Here is a 26,381-nt window from a genome sequence, read left to right on the forward strand (position 1 = left end):
CCCCACACTGCTCTCATACCTCTTATAGACTTGTCTGTAGGACCAGGCACCTTGCTTTTGTGAGACTCATATGACCTATTGGAGCATAGGACTCCTGCCCTGCAGATCCTACAAGCCAACCCTCTTTAAACTTTTGGCCCTCGCCCAAAAAGCAAACAAAAAACAAAAAGGTAGGTCAGTAAGGTGAATTCTTAAACAAAAAAAAATTCTGTAATTTATTTTGACCCTGGCATATATTTTTGCAAAGTTTAAGGAGAGAAAATTCAGAGGTTGTGTAAGTAGGGTGATGTGGTAATGTATGATGAAGGGTTAAAAGGTAGAAAAAACTGGATGGTTAGTTCATTACCAGACTTTTTTTTTGAAGATAGTATTTTTGTAAAGGAAGAATAAAATTGTTCCAGGGTAATAACTGGTCTCCACTCAAGTATGTTTTCAACCCTAACTCTTTTTTTAAACAAAGAATTATGTTTAGGAATATCATATAACATGCCAGATGGGAGTGAAAAAGCAATCTCTGTTACTTCTACAGCCTTAATAAAATAGAGACTGTGCTAGTTAACCATACTTGAAAAGAAAAGAAAGCATCATGTGGTTTAAAATTTAGAATGAGCAAATTGCATGAGCTTCTGTATGTAAATTTACAGTGCTTAAAGATTAAAAAGACCATGAACCTCATTAAAAATCTTGAGCTGAAAATGGATGAATGCTGCGAGATTACAAAAAAAGGCTTTGAAGCTATATATTATCTATATAATATATAGTATATTATCATTATAACATCAGAACTAAACCATATGAAAAACATGGAAGCGAAGTATTAATTCAGCCATATTAAAGGTATACAGCTCTCCATAGCTGATCTAAAATCTCAAAAAGAAAAGGAGTACTTGTGGCACCTTAGAGACTAACAAATTTATTAGAGCATAAGCTTTCGTGAGCTACAGCTCACTTCATCGGATGCATTTGGTGGAAAAAACAGAGGAGAGATTTATATACACACACACAGAGAACATGAAACAATGGGTTTATCATACACACTGTAAGGAGAGGTTTCAAAGTAGCAGCCGTGTTAGTCTGTATTCGCAAAAAGAAAAGGAGTACTTGTGGCACCTTAGAGACTAACAAATTTATTAGAGCATAAGCTTTCGTGAGCTACAGCTCACTTCATCGGATGCATTTGGTGGAAAAAACAAATACTCACCAGCAACCACACAACACACAACACACACAACAGAACCACTAACCCAGGAACCTATCCTTGCAACAAAGCCCGTTGCCAACTCTGTCCACATATCTATTCAGGGGATACCATCATAGGGCCTAATCACATCAGCCACACTATCAGAGGCTCGTTCACCTGCGCACTACCAATGTGATATATGCCATCATGTGCCAGCAATGCCCCTCTGCCATGTACATTGGCCAAACTGGACAGTCTCTACGTAAAAGAATGAATGGACACAAATCAGACGTCAAGAATTATAACATTCAAAAACCAGTTGGAGAACACTTCAATCTCTCTGGTCACTCGATCACAGACCTAAGAGTGGCTATACTTCAACAAAAAAGCTTCAAAAACAGACTCCAACGAGAGACTGCTGAATTGGAATTAATTTGCAAACTGGATACAATTAACTTAGGCTTGAATAGAGACTGGGAATGGATGAGTCATTACACAAAGTAAAACTATTTCCCCATGGTATTTCTCCCTCCCACCCCACCCCCCACTGTTCCTCTGATATTCTTGTTAACTGCTGGAATTAGCCTACCTGCTTGTCACCATGAAAGGTTTTCCTCCTTCCCCCCCCTGCTGTTGGTGATGACTTATCTTAAGTGATCACTCTCCTTACAGTGTGTATGATAAACCCATTGTTTCTTGTTCTCTGTGTGTGTGTATATAAATCTCTCCTCTGTTTTTTCCACCAATGCATCCGATGAAGTGAGCTGTAGCTCACGAAAGCTTATGCTCTAATAAATTTGTTAGTCTCTAAGGTGCCACAAGTACTCCTTTTCTTTTTGCGAATACAGACTAACACGGCTGCTACTCTGAAACCTAAAATCTTGCATGAGCTTCCTGTTACTGCAAAAGAAATGTCATCAGAGTCTGAATTAGACCTTCTGTTGGTATTGTCTTTTCTGTGTATATTAGCGGGATCTATGAATGTGTAGAGCAAATTAAAATTTAAATACTATTAAACTCCAAAAGGTGAATGCACAGTAACGAGTTACTGTATACTGTGACATTTCCATACAGTGGTACCAAAATCCTAACAAGCCAGATTGTTGGCAATATTTCATGAAACCACCCTCAAACAGTTTACAGTGAGAGCTGTCAGCGGACGCTATTTTCGGTCGCCAAGTTTCAATCAAGATACAAGAACAGTGAGAGTATGGTGTAATGTGTGCCAGCAGATCTAATGTGCCCACCTGTTCCATGTGGTTTAGAATCCATGGCACAGAGAACTTTTATTCACCTTGCTTAGAAATAAAGCAAATGATAAAATAGTATATGCACGCTTGACGAAGCAGGAGTTAATAGCTTTATCTAGTATCACTATTAGCAAAACCAAACATGTTTGTTGCATATAACTTCCAGAGAAGAAATATCAGACACTGATAACTCCATACGTACCTGAAGAATGTCTGATGTTCTTATGGAAAAATAGTGTGAAACATATTATAGTGCTAAACATATTATATAAAATGGATTAAAACAGTGCTTCTCCAAATATTAAAAAATAAGAGAGAAAGGTAACCACTTGGGTACGTCAGTCTGTCAGTGGGTGTATATACAGTATGTGTGGCGCTGTTGTCACTTTTATATAGGAATAAAAGTCATCTGCTGTCTTGGACAGATCAGGATGTTGCAAATTGCAACAGACTCCAGTTACTGCAGTATTGCCAGTCCCCCCACATTCTAAAATTATGAGTAAGGCCCTCAAAAAAAAATTATGATTTAATAAATAAATAAATATGGAGTTCTTTTTAATTGAACTTTCTATTTATTTGACCTCTTGCTTCTGAACCTCTAGGGTTCATATTTTAAAGCTTTCCCCTGCAACTATCAGGGCTGGAAAAATACTTATTTTTGAAAATGCAAGCTGAGATTCTCACATAATCATGAAAGTCCAGGAGCTGAAGCTTTAAGTAATTCACTAAATATCAGAAACTCGTAATAAAGCTGTGAAAGTTGGCAACACTTCTGTGATGTTAAATTAGATTAAATGCAATTGTTAAATAGAAGTTCTCCATACTCTACTGAGAACACCGTCACAAAGTGCACTTGCAAATGAGTTTTATCAGAATAAAGCTTGAAAACTTAGTATGGCCAGCTAACTTTGTCTAGTTCCTCTTTTTTTAGGGAATTCCTAATTTTGTATTATATATATCTTTTTCAAAAGTTTATCCATGAAATAGCAATCCTTTAAATACTTCCCCCCCACCCCTTTGTGCATTCACTATGCACATTTCCCTGGGTTAAATATTGATTCCTGTATATTTGCATCTAAATATCTTTTTGATTAATTTCCATTAATTAGCCTAATCGCATAAATTGAACTGCCGCTTAGTCCCGTCAACTTCAACATTTCTTTTAGGCCACAACAGGGAATGTATCCCTTTCACTGACTTCTGATAGTACAGATTGCTGTACTATCTGTTCATGTTTACTTTTCGTATGAATACAGAGTTATCATCCTATTCCACTATGAATTGTGGTTTCATTCTGTTTGGTTTAACTCCATGCTAACCTCCATATTGAAATAAATGTACATAGATCATTATATTATCATATTTCAACATTGTAACAATAGACCTGACAGTTAAAAAAAGAAGAAAAAAGAGGGGAAAATATACTCAGTTTCACAATGCCAGTAGCTTGCATATCAAAGCAGAGTTTCCCCAAAATTCAATTTCAGAGCTTCTGCAAACACATTTCAAGATATTTTTCACTGAATTGAACCCAAAGGAGTAGGAATTGTTCAGTATTTCAAACTGAATAGAGTATAGTTACTCAGAGAATATATATTTTCCTTGTCAAGAAGTTGGAATCTTTCATTTATGGTCAGGAAATCTAGAGAATATTTTATCCAGGTATAAATCACCTCTTCCCTTTGGTCCTTTCTTTTCAGCAAGCATGATGATCCTCAGATACAGTGTCAGCATTTCCCTTCAGATTATATTCTATTGATTTCCTCCAAGCCAGAGAACCACTGTTGGGTTTCTATGTTTTCTCTCTCTCTTTCTTTCCTTTTTTACTATTTTTTTCAGAAGATTTCAATACATCTTTCAAATGCTAATTGAGACATATAATGCTAAGACAGGCAGAGGGGGTTTAACATAATACAAGTGACATTGAACCAGACATACACTTCTGTGCATTAAATTCAGACTATGTGCAGGCACAGTTTTTAAGAAATAATTTAAGGCTTTCAACTAAATATGTTAATTTGTGTGACATTAAGTTAACAAACACACAGGCTGCATTATGCATTTCTGTTTGACCATCACAGCACCTCAGTGGTCAATATAAGTAAGCTGTCCTTGATATGCTCAATTAATAACTCTCACTTCAACATAGATATTAATTGCACACACACACACACAAAGTTAAAGAACATTATGAAATCAAACACTCAAAATTTCAGATATGTCAAAATTAAGATGGCCTGTGCTTAATCCAACCTCTTTGGACTATGTATTATGATAGTCTTTAATTACATGATCACATACTATTTTTCGCACAGGACACCCAGTTTCATTCAGAGCACAGAATAGATGGTGTTCACTTAATAAGTAGCTATTCAATATTTTGTTTTCTTCTTCCTGTTCAATGGGCAGCCCCATGTTTAATTTACTGCATGCTATTTAACCCTGCTCCAGTGATTATTTTTTCCCCATGGACTTTTCTATGGAGCTCACTACTATAGTATCTGAGTACTTCACAGACTTTAATTAATATATTTTCACAAAATCCCGTGAGGTGAGGGGGTGGTGATATCCCCATTTTGCACATGGGGATCTGAAGCACAGAACAATTAAGGTCAAAATGTTCACTGATTTTGGGTGCCCATTTTGAGACATCTAGAACCTGAGTTTTCAGGTTCTAGTTTTCAGCATTGTAAAGCACAATATGTATTCAAGAACTCAAAGGAACTTGGAAGAAACTTGAAGCCAGAAGGAGGGGGTAGGGGGAAATGTTGGGTTTGACGGAGAATATATGGATTTGGACAGGGAGCAGGATTGAGGAATGGAAGGATTTGATAGTTGGGAACATATGTAAATTAGGTAATGCATAGTCATTGAATATGCAAGCTAGGACATTTTATCATTTGCATAAAATCTGCAGCTTTCTGAATATACAGCTTTAACAAGTGTCTCCCAAAGGGGGAAGGAGGAAAAAAGGCTGGGTGAGAGTAACACTGAAGCTTGGGAGCGTCATTAAGGGAACACTGTGAGGAATAAAGGCCTCAGCCAGAGCTAGTATCTTACCCTGTGTCAGCAGCTGCAGAGGATGTGTATACACCAAAGCTGGGAGTGAGCCTCCCAGCCCAGGTAGACAAGACTCCTGCTAGTGGTGCTCAAGCTAGAATGCTAAAAGTAATAGTGTGGACGTTGCTGCTGTGGCAGAGATGCAGGCTAGCCACCTGAGCTCAGATCCAGGAGGTTGAGTGGCCTTGAGAGCCTGAGCTGTCTACCCATGCTGGGTTGTTTGCTGCCATCAGCAGTGCAGACATGAGTAACTTAAGATCCTGTATACTACTTAGGTATAATGTCTACGCTATGAAATTAGGTTGAATTTATAGAAGTCTTTTTTTAGAAATCGTTTTTATATAGTCGATTGTGTGTGTCCCCGCACAAAATGCTCTAAGTGCATCAAGTGCATTAACTCGGCGGAGTGTTTCCACAGTACTGAGGCTAACGTTGACTTCCGGAGTGTTGCACTGTGAGTAGCTATCCCACAGTTCCCGCAGTCTCTGCTGCCCATTGGAATTCTGGGTTGAGATCCCAATGCCTGATGGGGCAAAAAACATTGTCATGGGTGATTCTGGGTACATGTCATCAGGCCCTTCCTCCCTACCTGTGTGAAAGCAACGGCAGACAATCATTTCACGCCTTTTTTCCTGAGTTACCTATGCGACGCCATACCACGGCAAGCATGGAGCCCACTCAGCTCACTGTCACCTTATGTCTCCTGGGTGCTGGCAGGCACGGTACTGCATTGCTACACAGCAGCAGCAACCCATTGCCTAGTGGCAGCAGACAGTGCAATAGGCCTGAAAACCATCCTCATCGTGTCCGAGGTGCTCCTGGCCGCCTCGGTAAGGTTGGTTAGGAGCGCCTGGGCAGACATAGGTGCAGAGACTCAATTAGGAGTGACTCGACCAGGTCAAAAAAGAAAAGGAGTACTTGTGGCACCTTAGAGACTAACAAATTTATTTGAGCATAAACTTTCGTGAGCTACAGCTCACTTCATCATTCTCTTTAGTCCTGCAGGCAGTCCTATTTTACCATCTTATGGTGAGCAGGCAGGAGATGAGGATGGCTAGCAGTCCTATTGCCCCATCTTCTGCCGAGCAGCCAGGAGATGTGGATGGCTTGCAGTCCTACTGCACCGTCTGCTGCCAGCCAGAGATGTAAAAGATAGATGGAGTGGATCAAAACAAGAAATAGACCAGATTTGTTTTGTATTCATTTGCTCCCCCCTCCATCTGTGAAATCAACGGCCGACAATCATTTTGGTGAGGTCTGTCAGGGGCACCTTGAAAACTTTAATGAAGATTCAGTCCTGCCTGAAATACCAGAAGGAGGAATAGCTTAGTGGGTTGAGCATTGGCCTGCTACACCCAGGGTTTTGAGTTCAATCCTTGAGGGGGCCATTCTGTATGACAGTTGTTTTTGTTTCTCCTTGATGTAAAAGCCACCCCCTTTGTTGATTTTAATTCCCTGAAAGCCAACCCAGTAAACCATGTCATCAGTCGCCCCTCCCTCCATCAGAGCAACGGCAGACAATCGTTCCGCGCCTTTTTTCTGTGCAGATGCCATACCACAGCAAGAATGGAGCCTGCTCAGATCACTTTGGCAATTAGGAGCACATTAAACACGTGCATTATCCAGCAGTATATGCAGCACCAGAACCTGGCAAAGCGAAACCAGGCGAGTAGGCGACGTCAGCGTGGTGACGAGAGTGATGAGGACATGCACACAGACGTCTCTCAAAGCATGGGCAGTGGCAATGCGGGCATCATGGTGCTAATGGGGCAGGTTCATGCGGTGGAACGCCGATTCTGGGCCCAGGAAACAAGCACAGACTGGTCGGACCACATAGTGTTGCAGGTCTGGGACGATTCCCAGTGGCTGTGAAACTTTCGCATGCGTAAGGGCACTTTCATGGAACTTTGTGACTTGATTTCCCCTGCCTTGAAGCGCAAGAATACCAGGATGAGAGCAGCCCTCACAGTTGAGAAGTGAGTGGCAATAGACCTGTGGAAGCTTGCAACACCAGACAGCTACCAGTCAGTTGGGAATCAATTTGGAGTGGGCAAATCTACTGCGAAGGCTGCTGTGATGCAAGTAGCCAACGCAAACAAAGATCTGCTGATATCAAGAGTAGTGACCCTGGGAAATGTGCAGGTCATAGTGGATGGCTTTGCTGCAATGGGATTCCCTAACTGTGGTGGGGCCATAGACGGAACCCATATCCCTATCTTGGCACCGGAGCACTAAGATGGCGAGTACATAAACTGCCAGGGGTACTTTTCAATAGTGCTACAAACACTGGTGGGTCACAAGGGACATTTCACCAACATCAACGTGGGATGGCCGGGAAAGGTACATGACACTCGCATCTTCAGGAACTCTGGTCTGTTTCAAAAGCTGCAGAAAGGGACTTTCTTCCCAGACCAGAAAATAACTGTTGGGGATGTTATTGCAATGTTGAAATGCCTATAGTTATCCTTGGGGACCCAGCCTACCCCGTAATGCCATGGCTCATGAAACCGTACACAGGCAGCCTGGAGAGTAGTCAGGAGCTGTTCAACTACAGGCTGAGCAAGTGCAGAATGGTGGTAGAATGTGCATTTGGATGTTTAAAAGCACGCTGGCGCAGTTTACTGACTCAGTTAGACCTCAGCAAAACCAATATTCCCACTGTTATTACTACTTGCTGTGCGCTCCACAATCTCTGTGAGAGTAAGGGGGAGACGTTTATGGCGGGGTGGGAGGTTGAGGCAAATCTCCTGGCCTCTGGTTACGAGCAGCCAGACACCAGGGCAGTTAGAAGAGCACAGGCAGGCGCGGTGCGCATCAGAGAAGCTTTGAAAACCAGTTTCATGACTGGCCAGGCTACGGTGTGAAAGTTCTGTTTGTTTCCCCTTGATGAAACTCCCTGCCCCTTGGTTCACTCTACTTCCCTGTAAGCTAACCACCCTCCCCTCCACACTTTGATCACCACTTGCAGAGGCAATAAAGTCATTGTTGCTTCACATTCATGCATTCTTTATTAATTCATCACACAAATAGGGGGATAACTACCAAAGTAGCCCGGGAGGTGTGGTGGAGGAGTGAAGCACAGGGAGGGATGGTGGAGGAGGGAAGGACAAGGCCACACAGCACTTTAAAAGTTTAAAACTTTAAAACTTATTGAATGCCAGCCTTCTGGTGCTTGGGCAATCCTCTGGGGTGGAGTGGCTGGGTGGCCGGAGGCCCCGTCACCACGTTCTTGGGCATCTGGGTGAGGAGTCTATGGAACTTGGGGAGGAGGGCGGTTGGTTACAGGGGCTGTAGCGGCGGTCTGTGTTCCAGCTGCCTTTCCTGCAGCTCAACCATATGCTGGAGCATATTAGTTTGATCCTCCAGCAGCCACAACATTAAATCCTGCCTCCTCTCATCACGCTGCCACCACCTTTCAGCTTCAGCCCGCCACTTAGTCGCCTCAGCCCACCACCTCTCCTCCTAGTGCTTTCCTGCACTCTGACATTGTCTGCCTCCACGCATTCATCTGTGCTCTGTCAGTGTGGGAGCACAGCATGAGCTCAGAGAACATTTCATTGCGAGTGCATTTTTTTGCCTTCTGGAAAGGAGAAGATCCTGTGATCCCTGAAACACATGCGCTGGTGGAGAAAAAAAAAAGGGACAGTGGTATTTAAAAAGACACATTTTATAGAACACTGGGTACACTCTTTCACGGTAAACCTTGCTGTTAACATTACATACATAGCACATGTGCTTTCATTCCAAGGTCGCATTTTGCCTCCCCCCACCACATGGCTAGCCCCTCCCCGTGGCTAATAGCAGGGAACATTTCTGTTCAGCCACAGGCAAACAGCCCAGCCCAGGCACCTCTGAATGTCCCCTTAAGAAAAGCACCCTATTTCAACCAGGTGGCCATGAATGATATCACTCTCCTGAGGATAACACAGAGAGAGATAAAGAACTGATGTTGTTTGAATGCCGGCCAACATACACTGCAATGCTTTGTTCTGCAATGATTCCCAAGTATGTGCTACTGGCCTGGAGTAATAAAGTGTCCTACCATGGTGGACGGAATAAGGCTGCCCTCCCCAGAAACCTTTTGCAAAGGCTTTGGGAGTACATCCAGGACAGCCGCAAATGCCAGGGCAAATTAATCATTAAACATGCTTGCTTTTAAACCATGTATACTATTTTAAAAGGTACACTCACCAGAGGTCCCTTCTCCACCTGACGGGTCCGGGAGAGAGCCTTGGGTGGGTTCAGGGGGTCCTGGCTCCAGGTCCAGGGTGAGAAACAGTTCCTGGCTGTCGGTTTCTCCACTTGCTTGCTGTGAGCTATGTACAACTTCATCATCATAATCTTCCTCGTCCCCAAAACCTGCTTCCGTGTTGCCTCCATCTCCATTGAAGGAGTCAAACAACTTGGCTGGGGTACTGGTGGCTGAACCCCCTAAAATGGCATGCAGCTCATCATAGAAGTGGCATGTTTGGGGCTCTGACCATTTGCATCTCTGATTTTCTGGTAGGCTTGCCTCAGGTCCTTAAGTTTCATGCGGCACTGCTTCGGGTCCCTGTTATGGCCTCTGTCCTTCATGCCCTGGGAGATTTTGACAAATGTTTTGGCATTTCAAAAACTGGAACGGAGTTCTGATAGCACGGATTCCTCTCCCCATACAGCGATCAGATCCCGTACCTCCCGTTCAGGTCCATGCTGGAGCTCTTTTGTGATTCTGGGACTCCATCATGGTCACCTCTGCTGATGAGCTCTGCATGATCATCTCTGCTGATGAGCTCTGCACTCACCTGCAGCTTGCCATGCTGGCCAAACAGGAAATTGAAATTTAAAAGTTCGCGGGCCTTTTCCTGTCTACCTGGTCAGTGCATCTGAGTTGAGAGTGCTGTCCAGAGCGGTCACAATGGAGCACTCTGGGATAGCTCCCGGAGGCCAATACCATCTAATTGCGTCCACAGTACCCCAAATTCGACCCGGCAAGGTCGATTTCAGCACTAATCCCCTTGTCGGGGGTGGAGTAAGGAAATCGATTTTAAGAGCCCTTTAAGTTGAAAAAAAGGGCTTCATCATGTGGACGGGTGCAGGGTTAAATCGATTTAATGCTGCTAAATTCATTCTCAACTCCTAGTGTAGACCAGGGCTTAGGGAGAAAATACCAGACCAGAGACCAGGAGAGGGGAGACACTTATCAGGACAGTTGAACCTGCTCTTCTCAGAAGTACTCCAGCTGAGAACAAAGAAACCAAAACATGATCTGGTAACTGTTTAAAGCAGACTTCACATCCTCACCTGCAGTGGTTCCTGAGGAATTTCTTTCTATCACTGCTTCATGCATCCTGTCTTCTATCCTGCCATTGGAGTCTCTTATCTGTGTCAACAGGCCTTACTGGCTACAAACTGGACAATATGTGTGCACCATAACCTGAGGTTTATGTAACTGAGCTATGTAACTTACCTAATCTTTAATGTGTGGTAGACTTTATAATATTAGTCTGCTGCATTTCATTTGTTTATCTGGGCTTATTCTTTAACTGTCTGTTTTCAGTTTTTTACCCCATGTTTCAATAGTTGTAAGTAAAGCTGTTCAGGGTGGATGACCCACCTTCTGTGTTTTCCTGCCCATATGTGCATGCTTTCTTGGCTCCTTGCATCATAAACATTGCTCCCATTAATAGTCACTCTTGATTTTCTTGTAAAATTTCCTGGGAGGACAAATGTCTCCATTCGCAGTTTGCAAACTGTTTTTCCAGGTGGAGGCTCTGCACATGCTTTTATAGGGAGCTAGTGTGCAAAGATGTGGTAGAATTTATGTGTGTGTGTATAGCCTCTATCCTTAACTACACACACTACAGGGCTTGGTATTATGGGTAGCATTTGGATTCAGGCAGATTCAGGCCCTGGCTCAGCCTGCCGAGTGCTGGCCCCTCCTAGGGAAGGGACATAGGGAAGTGAAGGCAGCAGGGTCTGCCTGGGGAGGAGCTTATGAGGGAGGGACATACAAAGCTGTCAATTAGCAGCAGTTTCTCTGACTCCTGCTGTTCCTGTCTATACGTATCGCAGAGATAAGGTGGGTGAGCTAATATCTTTCATTGGACCAACTTCTCCTGGTGAGAGAGATGAGCTTTTGAGCTTACAGAGAGCTCATCTTTTATCTATTACAAGCAGCTCAAACAAGAGCCAGTGTGACACATGCCTGCTTGGTGTGGTGCTCTGTCCCCCTCTAGTGGCACCTAGACCATTTAGGATTGACGAGTCTGCTACAGTCTTGGCTAATACTAAGCTTCAGAGGTTACACCTGCTCATTCTAGTCAGGTATCTCCCCACACTGTACTCAGGACAACAGAATTCCTGTTTGCCTTCCTTGAAGATAGACCCAAGAGTAGAGCTGGCTGGAGTATGGCAATTTTGTTTTGCAGCAACTTGGGGGTTTTGAAATTTGTTTTCATTTCACATTGGAAAAACCCAAAACTTTTTGAGAGGGGTGTCTCACTGTCTGCCCAGATGTTTTAGGGCCCTGGCCTGTTCTTCCTAATTCAGAGTGATCTGGGATGAAAACCTCTCCTCTGCATCAGGTACAGCAAGGAGCTGAACCTGGGTCTCCCTTGAGCTTGAGAGATTTCTCTCTCACTCTCAACTTTTCCATGAAAACTTCATAGAAACAGCATATTTTGACAAAATGTCATTGAATCAAAAATGTTTAGGCCAGCTGTACCTGAGAGCAGTATCTTTATGCATTTTTATTAAACAAGAATGCATAGTAACTCTAGAAGGACAGATAATTTAGTTCTACTGTATCATTAGTTCTTCAAGTGCATGCTTTTTCTACTAGGAGCATTCAGTCAAACTGTCCCAGATGGTAGTTTGTAGCTTGTTCATAATAAGCCATGATGCTAAATAATACATTTTTGACATAGCATTTTTAACTTTGTCTTCTATATGATCATAGGATTAACATTCTCTTATTTATATGTATTTCCTGCGCCTATGAATGATCATGTTTTTTGAAGCATTGCTAATTGACTAGAGGATCACACATGCCATTGCTTTTGTAGGCTGAGTGCATTGCACACACTACAGGCTCCTTGCATTCCTCTATTTCCCCACAAGCTCCCTGTGTTCCTCTTCCCATCCCCGAACCCTCCAACATACATCCTCCCTCATGCCAGGGCCTCTATGTGTGCCCTTTGTTTCCTCCTTTCCCCATTCCAGGGTTCCATGTCTCCTCCAATTTCATCATCTACCACATGCCAGGGGTTCTGTTCCCCATTCTCCCCCCACATGCCAGCAGTTCTGTATGTCCCCTATTTCTCTCTCCCCCGCAAGTCATTCAGAGTGTCAACATTTTAAACTCCATTGAGACAATGGACAAGCCTGAGGTGGGGGAGGGTGGGAGAGTTTTGTGATGGAAGGTGCTGATGGCTGATGTCAGCCGGTTCTTTGATTTATAGACAGTTGACCTGGTTGAAGTTGCTGGGTCTGTAACCAGATGCCAGGGGCTCTGTGTGTCCTCCATTTATTTTTCCTTTCCGATGTTCCAGTTTTCATCAAATCAATAGGGTTCTGTCCACTGATGTTTAGAGTATTCCTTAAAATTTTTGGAATTGATCAGAAGTAGGGTGACCAGATAGCAACTGTGAAAAAACAGGTGAAGGGTTATAGGCACCTATATAAGAAAAAGTCCCCAAAAATGGGACTGTCCCTATAAAAACGGGACATCTGGTCACCCTAATAAGAAGCAGAGTTTAAAAATTATTGCACTACACCAAAACAGAGAAACAGAGAAATGCCGTCAAGTTGAGTGTAGGGCTTTGCTTTGTTCTGCCGATTAACTTTGATGATAGAAAAAGTAGTCTTCCGTATAAAAAAAAGTATTAGTGCATCTGTGACCTCAGATGTATTATTATATATAGTTGAGCACTGAAAAGGAATTTAAGGAAATTAACTTCACATTTAGAAGAAGCAACTTAGTAATTATAGCATTGCCAGGTCACTCCCTAATTAAATTAATTTAGGCTGTGGAAATGGGAAGTGGTAGCTTTCTTCCACTGATCACTTCATTAAACCAAGAAAGGCCTGGTATCATAGCATTGAAAGCATCAATAGAAAATATAGTTTGTTGTCTCTTCAAGGATATGATTCACTATTACTCTATTTCAAATAACACTGATCATCTAATTATCACTACACTGGTTGTTGCTGTTTCTTTTTAAATGTCAGTCTAAGGACTGGATGTCTCTTGGGATGCTTGCCTTGGACAATAAAAATCGACTAGCCAGTTTCATTTTGAAGATTCCAGAGCATAAGAATTGCTTATCCAGTTTCAACCAGTAGTCCATCTCATTCTGTATACTGTCTCTCAGGGCTTGTCTACACTTAAAACTCTACAGCAGCACAGTTGTAGCGCTTTAGTATAGACATTACCTGCACTAACAGGAGGGGTTCTCCCATTGGTGTAGTTAATCCACCTCCCGAGAGGCAGTAGCTAGGTTGACGGAAAAATTCTTCCATCATCTTAGTACTCTCACATGGGAATTTAGATTGGCTTAACACCCCGAGTGACATAGTTATGCCAACCTAATTTTCTAGTGTCGACCAGGCCTAAGAGAAACTAGAGCCAGATGCATCAAAGGAAAGATGCCAGAAACCCTGTACTGGATAATTATGGAATAATCAACTCATAGGAGCTTTTTTTAGTCCCAACAATTTGGTGGTTGGTTTATCATTATGTAAACATGTATTCAATACTAGAACCGTAAAGTAGTATTTGGATTGCAAGTACTATAGGGAAATATTTATTTCCAATTACCAATAAAAATTAAATATATCTTTTAATGTATTAGATTTTCTAAATGTTTCCCAGCTTTTACATATAATTCAGTCCTGAACTATTGTAAACAACGGTAGGACTGTTCCTCTATCTGGACTTAGAGGAACCTTGGAATGAAACTGTTCATAAGCATTATACTGGCTTTTCAATATTATTTCTATAATAGATTTGTCTTCTAAGTTAAATATAACAATACTATACTGACAGAATTTAAAATCACAGATAAGAATGATTTTTTTTCAGTTACATTCATATAAAATGCCTGTAGTTATTCTCAGATCTTGTCAGATATTTTATAATTGTTTTTTCCCCACTATGCAACTGATTAAAACATCATTTGAACAATAGTTTTAGACTTTTCCTATGCTGTGCTTATTCCTGCCTCATCCTGAGAAGCTGATTATTTCCTTTATCACTCCTGGATTAAATTCTTTTAATGCATTACTTACTGATTTGTGAAGCAGGCTAATTACTAAACTGTACAGGATTCTGCTGCCTAGGTATTTTTTCATGCAGGTTAAACAGAAATATATTTCAGTGTCATTACTGCGTGAGTCACATTTAGCATACAGAATGTATTTAGAGATGTTGTTGTTAACCTGTGAGGCTTTTCACCACCAAAGATATAAATATATTTCAAGTAATTGTTTCAAGTAGAGCCAATGACATTGATTACTGTGTTCTCGTATAATAGAATGTAATATTGTATGCCACTTTGGGCTGGCTACAAACACAGTTTATATCATTGTCTCTGCTGAGCTGGTCTGAGTGCTGGGTTGAGTTAAAGGATAAAAATGGGGTGTAGTGGACTTCAAAACTTTTTCAAATAATATAAAACAATATATATATATATATATATATATATATATATATATTTAATTGAGTGGAAGGATGGTTTTAAAGTTAGGACCCACGAAATCTGGGTTTAATCACAGTGCTGCCATAAACTTCCTGTATGACCTTGGGCAAGTTATTTAAACTCTGTGCCACAATTCTTCATCTTTAAAATAAGGATAATAGTACTTTCTTTCTCCCGCATTTTGTCTGACTAGTCTCCTTAGATTAGACTGTAAACTCATTGGGAATATATAGGTATTCGGTGCATAGGCCCGAACTGAGGCCCCAGTTTCATTTGGGAAGTTAGATGCTGTTGTAATATGAATACTAATAATAGACCTCTTCTTAATCATTCTGTATCTAATTTATCTATGCTGTGGTTTATTTACTATTATACAGACATGAAATGGACTGCAGCAGTCCTGTAAAATGTCAAAAATGTTTATGTGGGAGTTTAGCCAGCAAAGGATATCAGAACAGACCTGACCGTTACTTAAAAAATATTTTTGGGATCAGCAGTGTTTCCAAAGTGTTCTAAGGGCTTGTCTGTATGGAGGATTAGTGTGCACTAAATTGAGGTATAAACCTACAGTGTACTAGCCTGCTGTACATGCAGGGTGTGTCTACACAGGGATAAAAAAAACCTTGGGCTGGCCTGGGTCAGCTCACTTGAGCTTTCAGGGTTTGGGCTTGGGGGCTGAAAAATTGCTTTGTAGACATTTGAGCTCAGGCTGGAGCCTGAGGGTGGAGGGTCCTAGAGCTTGGGCTCCAGCTCAAGCCTGAATTTCAACATAGCAATTTTTAGCTCCACAACCTGAGCACCGGGAGCCTGAGTCAACTGTGGCCATGCCACGGGGCTTTTATTCCCATGTAGAAGTACCCTAACCCTAATTCATCATGTGGATCCTGCTACTGCACGCTACAAATTCTGTAGTGAGCTTTGACTTACTGCTGTTTCAGACTAAGCATAGTATCTGAAAGCATAGTACATGAAGGGCTTGTCAACAGTACCACTCTTGTCAGTACAACTTACGTCACTCAGGGGTGTGAGAAAAACACACCCGAGTGACATAAGTGACACTGACAAAAGCCCAGTGTGTACAGCGCTATGTCAGTGGGAGAGCTTCTCCTGACAACATAGCTACCGCCACTCATGGAGCTGGTTTTATGTTGATGGGAGAGCTCCCTCCCGTCGGCATAGAGCAGCTATACGAGACATCTTATGGCAGCACAGCTGCATCAGTACAGCTCTGCACTGTAAGCTCGCTAGTCTAACATGCTCTAAGCCACACTCAGTGACTATAGCAGTATCCAGATAGTTAGTTACTGCACAGCAAGCTGGTTTTGCTGGAGATTTACAACTTAGATTGCCAGCACAGTAGTTCAATGAATAGAAAAGCCTCAAATATTTATATTCAGTAATTTAGAAAAAAAAATTATCCACTCAGATCTACAACATGGATCTAGACTCAGATATTCTGATTTCCCTCAATGTACATACCATTGTACATCAATATAATTGGTAGTATCGTTCATGCATGTAGTGAGAGCTGATTATTAAAAGAATAAATCTGACCTTTAACATTTATAATATTTAACAAAACAACGTTAAAGACTGTGGAGACTGAAAACTGATTTTATTTAGGGGCTTGCATATAGAGAGAACTTTACCTAGCAATATCAAGGCTCTCAGCAGAGCAGAAAACCCATTGTTCCACTGTACCCTGCAGAGCAATGGGTGACTTTGTGCACAGTCTATGTATTAGAAGTGAGATTTGTGTTAGCTGTGTGTTAACTAACATGAAATGGGGGATTGAGGGTGGACCAAGGGAAAGGTTCAGAGGTGTGGCCACTGGATCCACATTGACATTCAGATTCAATAGCCAAATGGTCACAAAGGGATGCACAAGGATTGTAGCCCTTGTTCCTGTCCAGGGACTGGAGTGGTGGTAGAGAAGGGGGTCATAGGACTACCCAGTGTTCTGACTGCTGATTGAGGAACGTATTTTGTTTCCCTTACACCCAAATGCAATTCACTTGCATAGGTGCATGTGTGTGGGTTTCACTTATGCAAGATTGCAATTATTCAGTAAGAGAAGAATGTATATTAGCAAGTTTCAAATTTGGTGTGTTCTGGACAAATGAAAAACTGACTGAATTTGCCAACAAAAGCAATGAAACAACCCTGTCTGCTACCTCACCCCAGGAAGTGTGGGCTGGAGGGGAGAGTCAATTCCCTTGAGGAACTTCGTACTTTTTATAAGTGTACATTTAAAAATAATTTCTATAATAATATTTATTAGCACACAACCATTCGTTATGAAGATATTCTTTTCACATATAGTATTTGGCACAAACACATTAGGAAAAACAAGGGTTAAAATTATTTGATTTGCTAAGGATAGATCCAAAGTTATCTGTCTTTTTGACTGTAGGATCTATAATGTATCATTAGATATTACAATTCATGTTATGTTAATTATCTCTACTTTAGTCATAGTCTCTATAAAATTGACATACCTGCAGAAGGAGGCATTTTCTGAAGACTGTGTGTTTCCTAGGACTGGCATACTATAGCTATTGTAGAAATCCATTCCTTTTTGGATGCAGCCCTATTCTATGAAGAGATATGTAAGCTGCATTTTAACTTCCTGCTTCTAAAGCATGTAAACGAAATTAGTTTCAAACCAAAGCAGCCAGGCATTCACTATCCAGGAGCAGGAGTTATAAAGTAATTGAAATTAGCAGTGATCTGCATAGTTTAGATGTAGTGATGTGCATCAAGGGTTTCCAGATGGGATTATTTCAACAGCAAGAAGCACTGACATTACAGCATGGCCCAAGACCAAAATTTAGTCTAACGCCAGAAGCTGCCGATTCTTCCTGAACTGAAATAGAATAAAATAAATGTTTTTTAGTACTACTACTACTTCTTTCTAGAATCACTGTTAAAGAGATTATGCAATTGCTGCTGAATTAGTTTGCTCAGTGACTAAGCATGTCATTTGTAATGGAAAAACACACAAAGATTTGTTAGGGGTTCTAATTGGTGAGCAGGGCTAATTGGATTTGGAATTCACTATTACAGTTGTTGTCCCTTCTGCTACTACCAGAAAGGAAAACCAGAATTAGAAAGGGGAGGAGCTTGAAGTAGTTTTAGAAAGAAATTATTTTAGCAGTATTCCATAAACAATATTTGCCTGCTTTGTATGAATAGATACTACATTTTATTTTTGCATTTCTCAAGTAATTTCTCATTTTTCTATTTTTTTACTAACTTGTTTGTGTCTTCCTCGTATTTATATTATTTCTTTCGGAACAATTTCCCTGTCATTAGCCTTTTTTACCATCATACTGGTCCTTCCATGACAAATTGCATCTATGCTACTAGCCTTCTACTGGCATCCCATCCAGGTCTCATTTTTCTTTAGATCTCTTCTTAGTTTGATCTAAAGCAGGATTCTCAAACTGAGGGTTGTGACCCCTCAGGTGGTCACAAGGTGGTTACATGGGGGTCGCAAGCTATTAGCTCAGTGGGGATGACATTTCCCAGCCCTCATTAAATTATATTATTCCCCCCATTTTTAATGTATGGTGGGGGGTCACACTCAGAGACTTGCTGTGTGAAAGGGGTCACTAATACAAAAAGTTTGAAAACAAGTGATCTAAAGAATCTTTTCTTTTCTGTCTGATCTACCTTTGTTCATTTAGTCCTCAACTGTCTGGCTGTATTTACGTTGTAAGCATTGTGCCTTTTATCATATATTCTAAGCTGCCCAAAGGACCTCTCTTCTTTTTTCAGCTGTGTATCCATGTGCTCTATAATACCCCACCCCTTCTTAGTGCCATTTCTTACTTCTTTCTTTCTAATCATTCCATTTATCAGACTAGACAATGTACAAGCAGTGTTTGCTGTACAAATATCTCAAGAGGCTACAATACAGTACAATGGCAGGAACTTCAAAAAAACATTTGTTTGCGGCACTCTTGCAAGATGAGTAGAAAAATTATTATATTGACAGTACGATATTGTGTCAAGATAATTTTTACTATTACTATCAAAGGGTCTGATAAACATAAAATATCCCAATTTCTTTTAGCTATGAAGAACAGTTTCCTCTTTGTACTGGTTAGGAGTCAATTCCCTAGTTTGGCAGTGACAGTACAGAGTCAGGATTTGCCTGCACAGGGAGTTTAATGTGAAGCTTTTTGATGTGCATCTGATAACTCACAGTATATACCAGTAGCATACACATGGGATGCCTCTTCCACTTTCAGTTTGCATCATGTGAACGCATGGTGGTGGTTTATGTGAACTGAGGGAGCAGAGTTCTCAAAGGTTTTCCCATGGTCCTTTGGTTCATGGCTAAGCAATATGCGTCATGCGATTGTTTTCCCTGTGAATTGTGGGAAGCCATGTGGGTTCAGGCCTTTTTCAAGTTTCCGTCTCTGCCCCATGCTTCCTTTCTGGGAGGGCTAGCACTATTTTTGAAGTGCTGCCAGCATGGACCAGAAATGCACTGTCCCGCTATGGTGGCAAGCATGAATAAACAAAGGCTGCTTAAGCTGTCTTACAACATTCAGACCTGGACACATTCAGCGTAGGCCTTTGCCTGCTGCACCACTCAGCAGATGGGGCAGGTGCAGAATATTCAATGGCAGCATCCCTGGCTTCTCCAGCAGCAGGAGAATGCTGTGAAGCTGTTGCACCAGGACGAGGATGCCGTGCTGTTGGAACAAGAGGAAGGTTCCTGGATCAGCAAACCTGTGTGGAATGGCAGGAGAGGATAATTCTGCAGAGAACCAGCAGTGGCAAGAGAATGTCAGGTTGGGGAGGGATACCTTTTTTGAGATCTGTGCAGAGCTGCCCCTAGACCGTCAGCAACAGCATACCAACATGCAGTGTCCCATACCTATAGAGAAACAGGTTGCCATTGCCTGTAGCCAACCAGTTCAGCATGAGCAGATCAACCATGGGGGCCATTCTTACGCAGGTCTGCTGTGTCATCAATATGGTACTGTCTCACCATGTTATAAAGCTGGGTAATTAATGCTCAGGGTATTATGGATGGCTTTGCATACATGGGAGTCCCAAAGTGTATTGAGACAGTTGATGGAACCCACGTACTTATCATTTGTCCCTGCCAGGGTGAAGAATTTATAAACAGGAAGTGGTGTTTCTCCCTGGTACTCAAAGGATTGGTTGACCACCCCAGCAGGTTTATAGACAAAAATGCAGTTAAATAGAAATGAGTTCCAAAAGTCCATCCTCAGATGTACCCTTCCAGATCACCTGCATTTTTGCCTGTAACCCTGCTGGGGTGGTCTGGAAGGGTCCATCTGAGGATTTTTTGGAACTCAGTTCTATATAAATTAATGGAGAAAGGACTGTTTGCCCCCAGGATCACTATGGACATTAAGGATATGGAGTTTAGTCTGGTTATTCTGGGAACCCCCGCTTATTCTCTGATGTTCTGTACCAGGCCGCTGGGACAGAAGAAAGGAACATTTTAACCATTTCCAGTGTAGTTGCCTCATGGTTGTCGAGTGTGCATTTAGCTGTTTGAAAGGCAGGTATCATGGCTTAGGGAATGTTTGAAAGCAGCAGAAGAAAAACCATCCTGACCATTATAGCTGCATGCAGTGTTCTGCAATTCAGTATTTGTGAGACCAAGAAGGAAAGCCTTTAACAATGAGGGAGAGGCTGAGGCTGAAGCAATTCAAGCAGCCAGCAAGGCATCTCTTAGAGAATGCTAACCCCTGGGGGAATATTGTCAGGGATGCCTATGGTTCGTATTTTGAGTCTTATGCTTGAACATGTGTAGCTACATCCTGTTACTAATCTGTGGAGGCAGGGGAGGAGGTTGGCATAGACTGTGAGCAATACAGTATTGCTTATGGGTGGTGGAAGCAAGATGTTGCCTATATACTTTTGTAAAACCATATGAATTATTTTAGCTTTATTTAAAGGATTTTAGGTGTTACATGCAGTGATGAGTTATAATGGACCAAAATGGATTTTAAATGTTTTTATTAGAAAACAACAATAACAAAACAAAACAAAAATGAATTGAACTGATAGATGCATAACAATGCCTTTTTTTTGAAAATTCATTTACAAAAAAATCTACCGACTAATCAACAAAAAGCAAACCTTTGAAGAAAACAACAGTGCAAACCAAACAGAAAGTGCAACAATGCAAACAGTGCAAAAAATAAGGTTGAGTGGTGTAGGCTTAAAATTACAGGTGCATATAAATCTTCCCTCTGCCTCGTCTTGTAGAGGGGGTTCTGGGCAGCAATTCAAAAATTTCAGGTGTTTTATGGGACTCAAATGACCTGGACTTCCAGGAACCAGTGTTCTTGATGAGCAAATGTTGGAGCTGAGTGGCGTATGGCCTTTGGAACAAGTACTGTGTGGTACAGTGGGGAGGAATTGCTGCTGGTCCTATTGGCCAGTGTTGGCCGGGAGGCTGAAGGATATGGCCGGGTCCTGTCTCACAGACTACTGGACCTGCTGGCCTAGCAGGAATATGTTTTATAGTAGAGCATCCTGGTTCAGGATAGTGTCCATAAGTTGCTTCTGCATCCCCATCTTTTTTTATGCTTTCCTTGGTCACTTCCATACTGTCCTTGGCCACTGCCATGATCTCCTGGGACAGCTGTATTTCTTTTCTCCCTCAGGGTCATCATGTACTGCCTCCACCTCTAAGCCAGTGTGGTCTTTTTCTAGGACTCTGCCATGAGTTCTCCAAAGATCTCATCCTGTCTTTCTTTTTTAATCCCCTTAGGCTTACCAGCCTCTGAACAGTAGATAGAAGCCTTGTCCTTGTGACTGTGGGAATATGGAAGGAAAAAAACCAGTTGCTTGTTGTTCACATTTTGGAGAGGCCATGATAGAATATTTTTTAGTATGCATATGTGATTATACCTCCCTAAGGTTCTTCCCAGTCTTGGGGAACCTTAGGGATAGTAAGTAATCTGAGTGTGAGTTGGCACGGGGTGCCCCAGGATTTCTGTCTGCTCTATGTGCTATTTGCCGCAGTGTGTTAATAGTTTAGAGGAGTGGGGTAGGTTGGAATTATGTTCCTGTTTTGGTTTGGAACTTTTGTTTGTGCATTCAAGGCATTTCTGTGGTGTCAGAGGAGGTGAGGGCACTATGGGGGGACATTGGGGTTGAACTGGACAGTTACCCCCTCTGTATGTTCTTTAGCCTGTCCTGACTCTCCATGACTTTAGGATAAGGCAGGTGACTAGGAATGATCTTATTCAAAAAGGCAGAGGGCAGATCAGTGAGACACACTCTAATGTTATTGAGCAGAAGTACTGTAGGAGAGCAAGGGGCTTTCAAGCTATACTGCGGTAGGGATGGATGTGCAGCTATTCCTTATAATGTGGGAACCAAGATCAAACAATTCCTCAGTCTTATGTTCTGCTTTATTTCTCCTGCAGAGGTGCAGAGAATGGAGGAAAAAAAATAAATAGGGTCCTGCAATGATTGCCAGCTAGAACATGTGTTAGAGGGCATTTCAACCTCAGCCTTCAACACTACTGGTTTAACTGGTATCTTTTCCGAACACGCAACATCAATGTCTACCTCATGTAAACTATGAAAACTAGCCAAATGTCTTTTCCTCTAACCACTGTTTTTTCCCATTATTTAAATGTGCTGCTGGACGTGGGGTAGGGTAGAGACTGCACTTGCGCCATATGCCAGCCTCCAATTTGGGCTGGTGAATGGACCAGGGCATGGGGTTTGTTCATTGGGCAGGACAGACAAGGAAAGAAGAAAGGAAAATAGGCAGATGGGCAAGTGCTCTCCATGCCACAGTCCTGAAAACTGTTGATAGTTGTGTCATTAGCATGAAACAGAGGCGAATTGACTTGACAGAGCAGCCGTCATTTTAGAAACATGTACTGGTAGGCTGAATGGGCAGCATTGGATGGAGAGAGGCAGGTGAGGGCTGGAAACTCAGAAGGTCATCTAAAATGGCTGTGGCCATGGGGCACCTGGCATAGAAGATAGAAAGGCAATATAGCATAGTAATAATAAATAATAAATTGTAAAACTATGTATTTACATGGCAAAGTTCCCTACAGGAGAATCTGCCTCTTTGATACTGGTTTGAGTTTCTGGCTGGGCTCAGGCTCAGCTGATGCAGGATAGGAATCAGGATGCATTGCAGCAAGGTATAACAGCAGCTGGCTTTCCAGCTGGCCAACATCAGGGTCCTGGATCCCAAAAGGATCCTAGCTCTCAGGGGACTGCTCCTTTCCAGCATCTTCCTGCTCATCCTCTGGTGGGAGTTGCCAGTCTTCTCTGACATGAGGTAGAGTGCAACCAGCAGGCTCCACATGCTGTCTTGGACGAGTTGTGCTATAATTGTGTAGGATCCAGTCCAGCTCATCATGAAACGGACAGGTCACATGGTGCCAAATTGCCTCCTTTTGTCCCTCATTTAATGTATTTACTCCTGAGCTCCTTGCTTGTTATCTGGCACTGGTCAATATCCTGGCTAGTGCCTCTCTCAAACATCTGCCTGGCAATATCCACAAAACGGACTTTATTCCAGTGACTGGCCACAAGAGCTTCCCCAGTTTCATCTGTTTTAACGGTCTTGTGTTGACAAGCCCTTTGTTAAATGTGCGGAATGTTTGGGATCCAGGCCATGGCAGGTGGGAGATGTTAATCTGTCGTTGCTGATGGGGTTACCTCTGCATGTGCAGAGTGTATGTATGCCTGGGATACACTGAAATTTGGAGAAGAAATCCTAGGTTTGTGTAAGAAGTCTACATTGTGTGCACCTCTTAGTTTATATGCAATGGTTGTAGGGTTGTTTGGGGCAGATGGACCATATCACTCTATGGCTTCGCATGGTATGGAAGTACTGACTAAAGAGACCTTTTAAATTGAATTGTAACTGTGATATTCACATCATACTTTTGTTACTTCAAAAATATTTTTGTCCTTTTCTAGACAAACCTTGTGAAACTGCTGTTGATGCATCAGGCAAACCCCAGTGTTCTCAACTGCAATGATGAAAAACCCTCAGGTGGGTGGTGAGCCATTAATGTTATTTATGTGCTAATAAATGTGATAGTCCTTTATTTTTCCCTCTCATCATCTGTATACTGTTGGCTTAGCCCACCATGCAAAGAGTAAGTTGTGTTGTATGGAGGCATGTGAATGCCTCAAAGGGAATTTTATTGCATAATTCCACCACAAGAATGCATCATGTAATTTTAAAGAGACTGACTGAAGAAGTTTTGAGAGGTTATGTGTTCATGAGATGCTGCTGTAATTGGGATGCTTTTCACTTCTCATCTTTGGGTTCTGAAGCTGTGGCATTATGCAAGGATCAATGCCTTAAAGGATCTTCTTAAATTTATAGAATAGGTGATGATTTATTCAAGAGAATTTATGTAGCCCTTCTGCCAGTAAGAGTTGGCAGCAACAAGGGCTGGGTTCAGTATCTAGGGGTTTCTTTTCAACAATACAACACAAAACCAGCTCGAGCCCCCACCCAGTGACCTGGGACAATTACACACCACCCCCTGGGCGCCTCAAGCACAGAGTCTGAGTGTAGCAAAAAAAAATTAATAAAAGGGGGGAAATATCTCAGCATTAATTTGGGAAAACACTGCAAACAGGGCTCGTAAACATAAACCATGAACAAAAGATCACCCCCCAAATAAGTTGGGCAGTGTCCTTTTCCCTCAGGTTCTTAAGTCCAGCAAAAGTCCCTTTAATATGCCTTTCCCTTCTCTGCACCCCACTCACAGTTGTTGTCCTTGATCAGTGCAGACCCAGAGTTCAGAGGTTCATCTGCAGAGTTTACCTCCCACCCTGAGTGACGGGGGGAAGGGGTAAAGAGTCACCTTACACCTGATGGCTGTTTGCTGCGCCTCTCTGCCAGCCACGCTGCTGGTCAATCGCTGCACCTCTCTGCAGGGCTTCTCTTAGGCCCTCTCCACTGGCTGGCTGATTACTGCGCCTCTCCACTGGCTGCCCTGCCAGCCAGTCGCTGAGATGTCTTCAGGCCCCATCTCTTAACACAGCTCTCAGTGATTTCAGCTGTTAGTGGGGGAGCCTCACTGCTGGTACACACTGGACAGTCTCTTGCATCAGAGACACTGTCCCAAAGCAGGTCTAACACTTAGGCCTAGGTATCAGTTATTTCAGCTCTTCAGTTTATAACAAGTCTCTCAATTGAGTCTAAATTAGCTCTTTAATTACACAATGAAGAGATGAAACGTCAAATGGTGTCTAAGGCCCTTAAGCAGGACCCACACCACCAGGTACAAGTACCTGTCCCCACCCACTCTCAACTCACTGGCCTTTGAAACTCATGTCCCCTGCCTAGCGATTACCATTTAGTTGAGGGTGAGTCTCTCAATCAGGATATGCCAAATACAGTTCTGCTGCCCTTGATTCATGCAAGGATAACAACCCTTTATTACTCCTGCCCCAATAACAAGGAGACTGGGATTCAACACCAGCCAAAAATGATCATTTGGGCAAGCAAGCCCATCATGCTGAGCACATAGGCAGGGTGGGTGTACCCATGCAAACGAGATCAGCCCCTGAAGTGCTCTTCTGCAGCTCATCACTAGATGTCAGGGAGTCATTCAGAGTCTGCTTACATGTATTTTAAAATAATAGCATTTCTTGTATACTTTATGTAATCCAAAATCATCCAAAAAACCTGAGAACATAATATAAAAAGATCCATGCATCAAATGTCTTCTTTATAACTTTTAGTATTATTTTTAGCATATATTTGATTTTCTTATTCCTTTGGAGACTTGATTTTGGTGGTTCCTGTCTTTCTCTACCTCCCCATATCCAGAATTAGATGCTACAATGTTGGATGCTCATCTCCATGATTTTCAGAGATGCTCAGGATTGGCAGGCCATAACCCGTGAGCCCTGATCAGGATATCATGATCAGCTCAGTTATCCCAGGGAAACATGTTTCCCAGTTTACTGCAACCCTTTATTTTTGCAGATATGGCCGTCCCTTGTCAGCTCTGCAGCTCCTTTGCAAAAACTGCCTCTACCCCTCCTCTGCGGCTCTTCCTTTTTCCTTCTTCCTCCACCCAGCAATTAGCCCATTGCTCCTCCAGGGTAAATGGCCACATGCTGCTTCTGCTCTTCATATAGGTTGATACAGCAGCAGCTGCTAAATGAACCCTGGATGTTTAATAATGTTGCAAAAGCAAAATGTCGCAA

At 42.2% G+C, this 26,381-nt stretch overlaps 1 protein-coding gene across 5 annotated transcripts in view; it reads left to right on the forward strand.

Moving 5' to 3' along the window:
* MYO16 (myosin XVI) overlaps window positions 1-26,381 on the forward strand; it is a 627,399-nt gene that overhangs the window by 277,729 nt on the left and 323,289 nt on the right. For all 5 annotated transcript variants that reach the window (XM_038387064.2, XM_038387062.2, XM_043509217.1 and 2 more), the window contains exon 8: window positions 24,126-24,201. In XM_038387064.2, coding sequence (XP_038242992.1) covers window positions 24,126-24,201 — 76 coding nt within the window. The remainder of the gene's footprint in view (window positions 1-24,125; window positions 24,202-26,381) is intronic.

This window comes from Dermochelys coriacea, chromosome 1, assembly GCF_009764565.3.
Source record: "Dermochelys coriacea isolate rDerCor1 chromosome 1, rDerCor1.pri.v4, whole genome shotgun sequence".
NCBI lineage: Eukaryota > Metazoa > Chordata > Testudines > Dermochelyidae > Dermochelys > Dermochelys coriacea.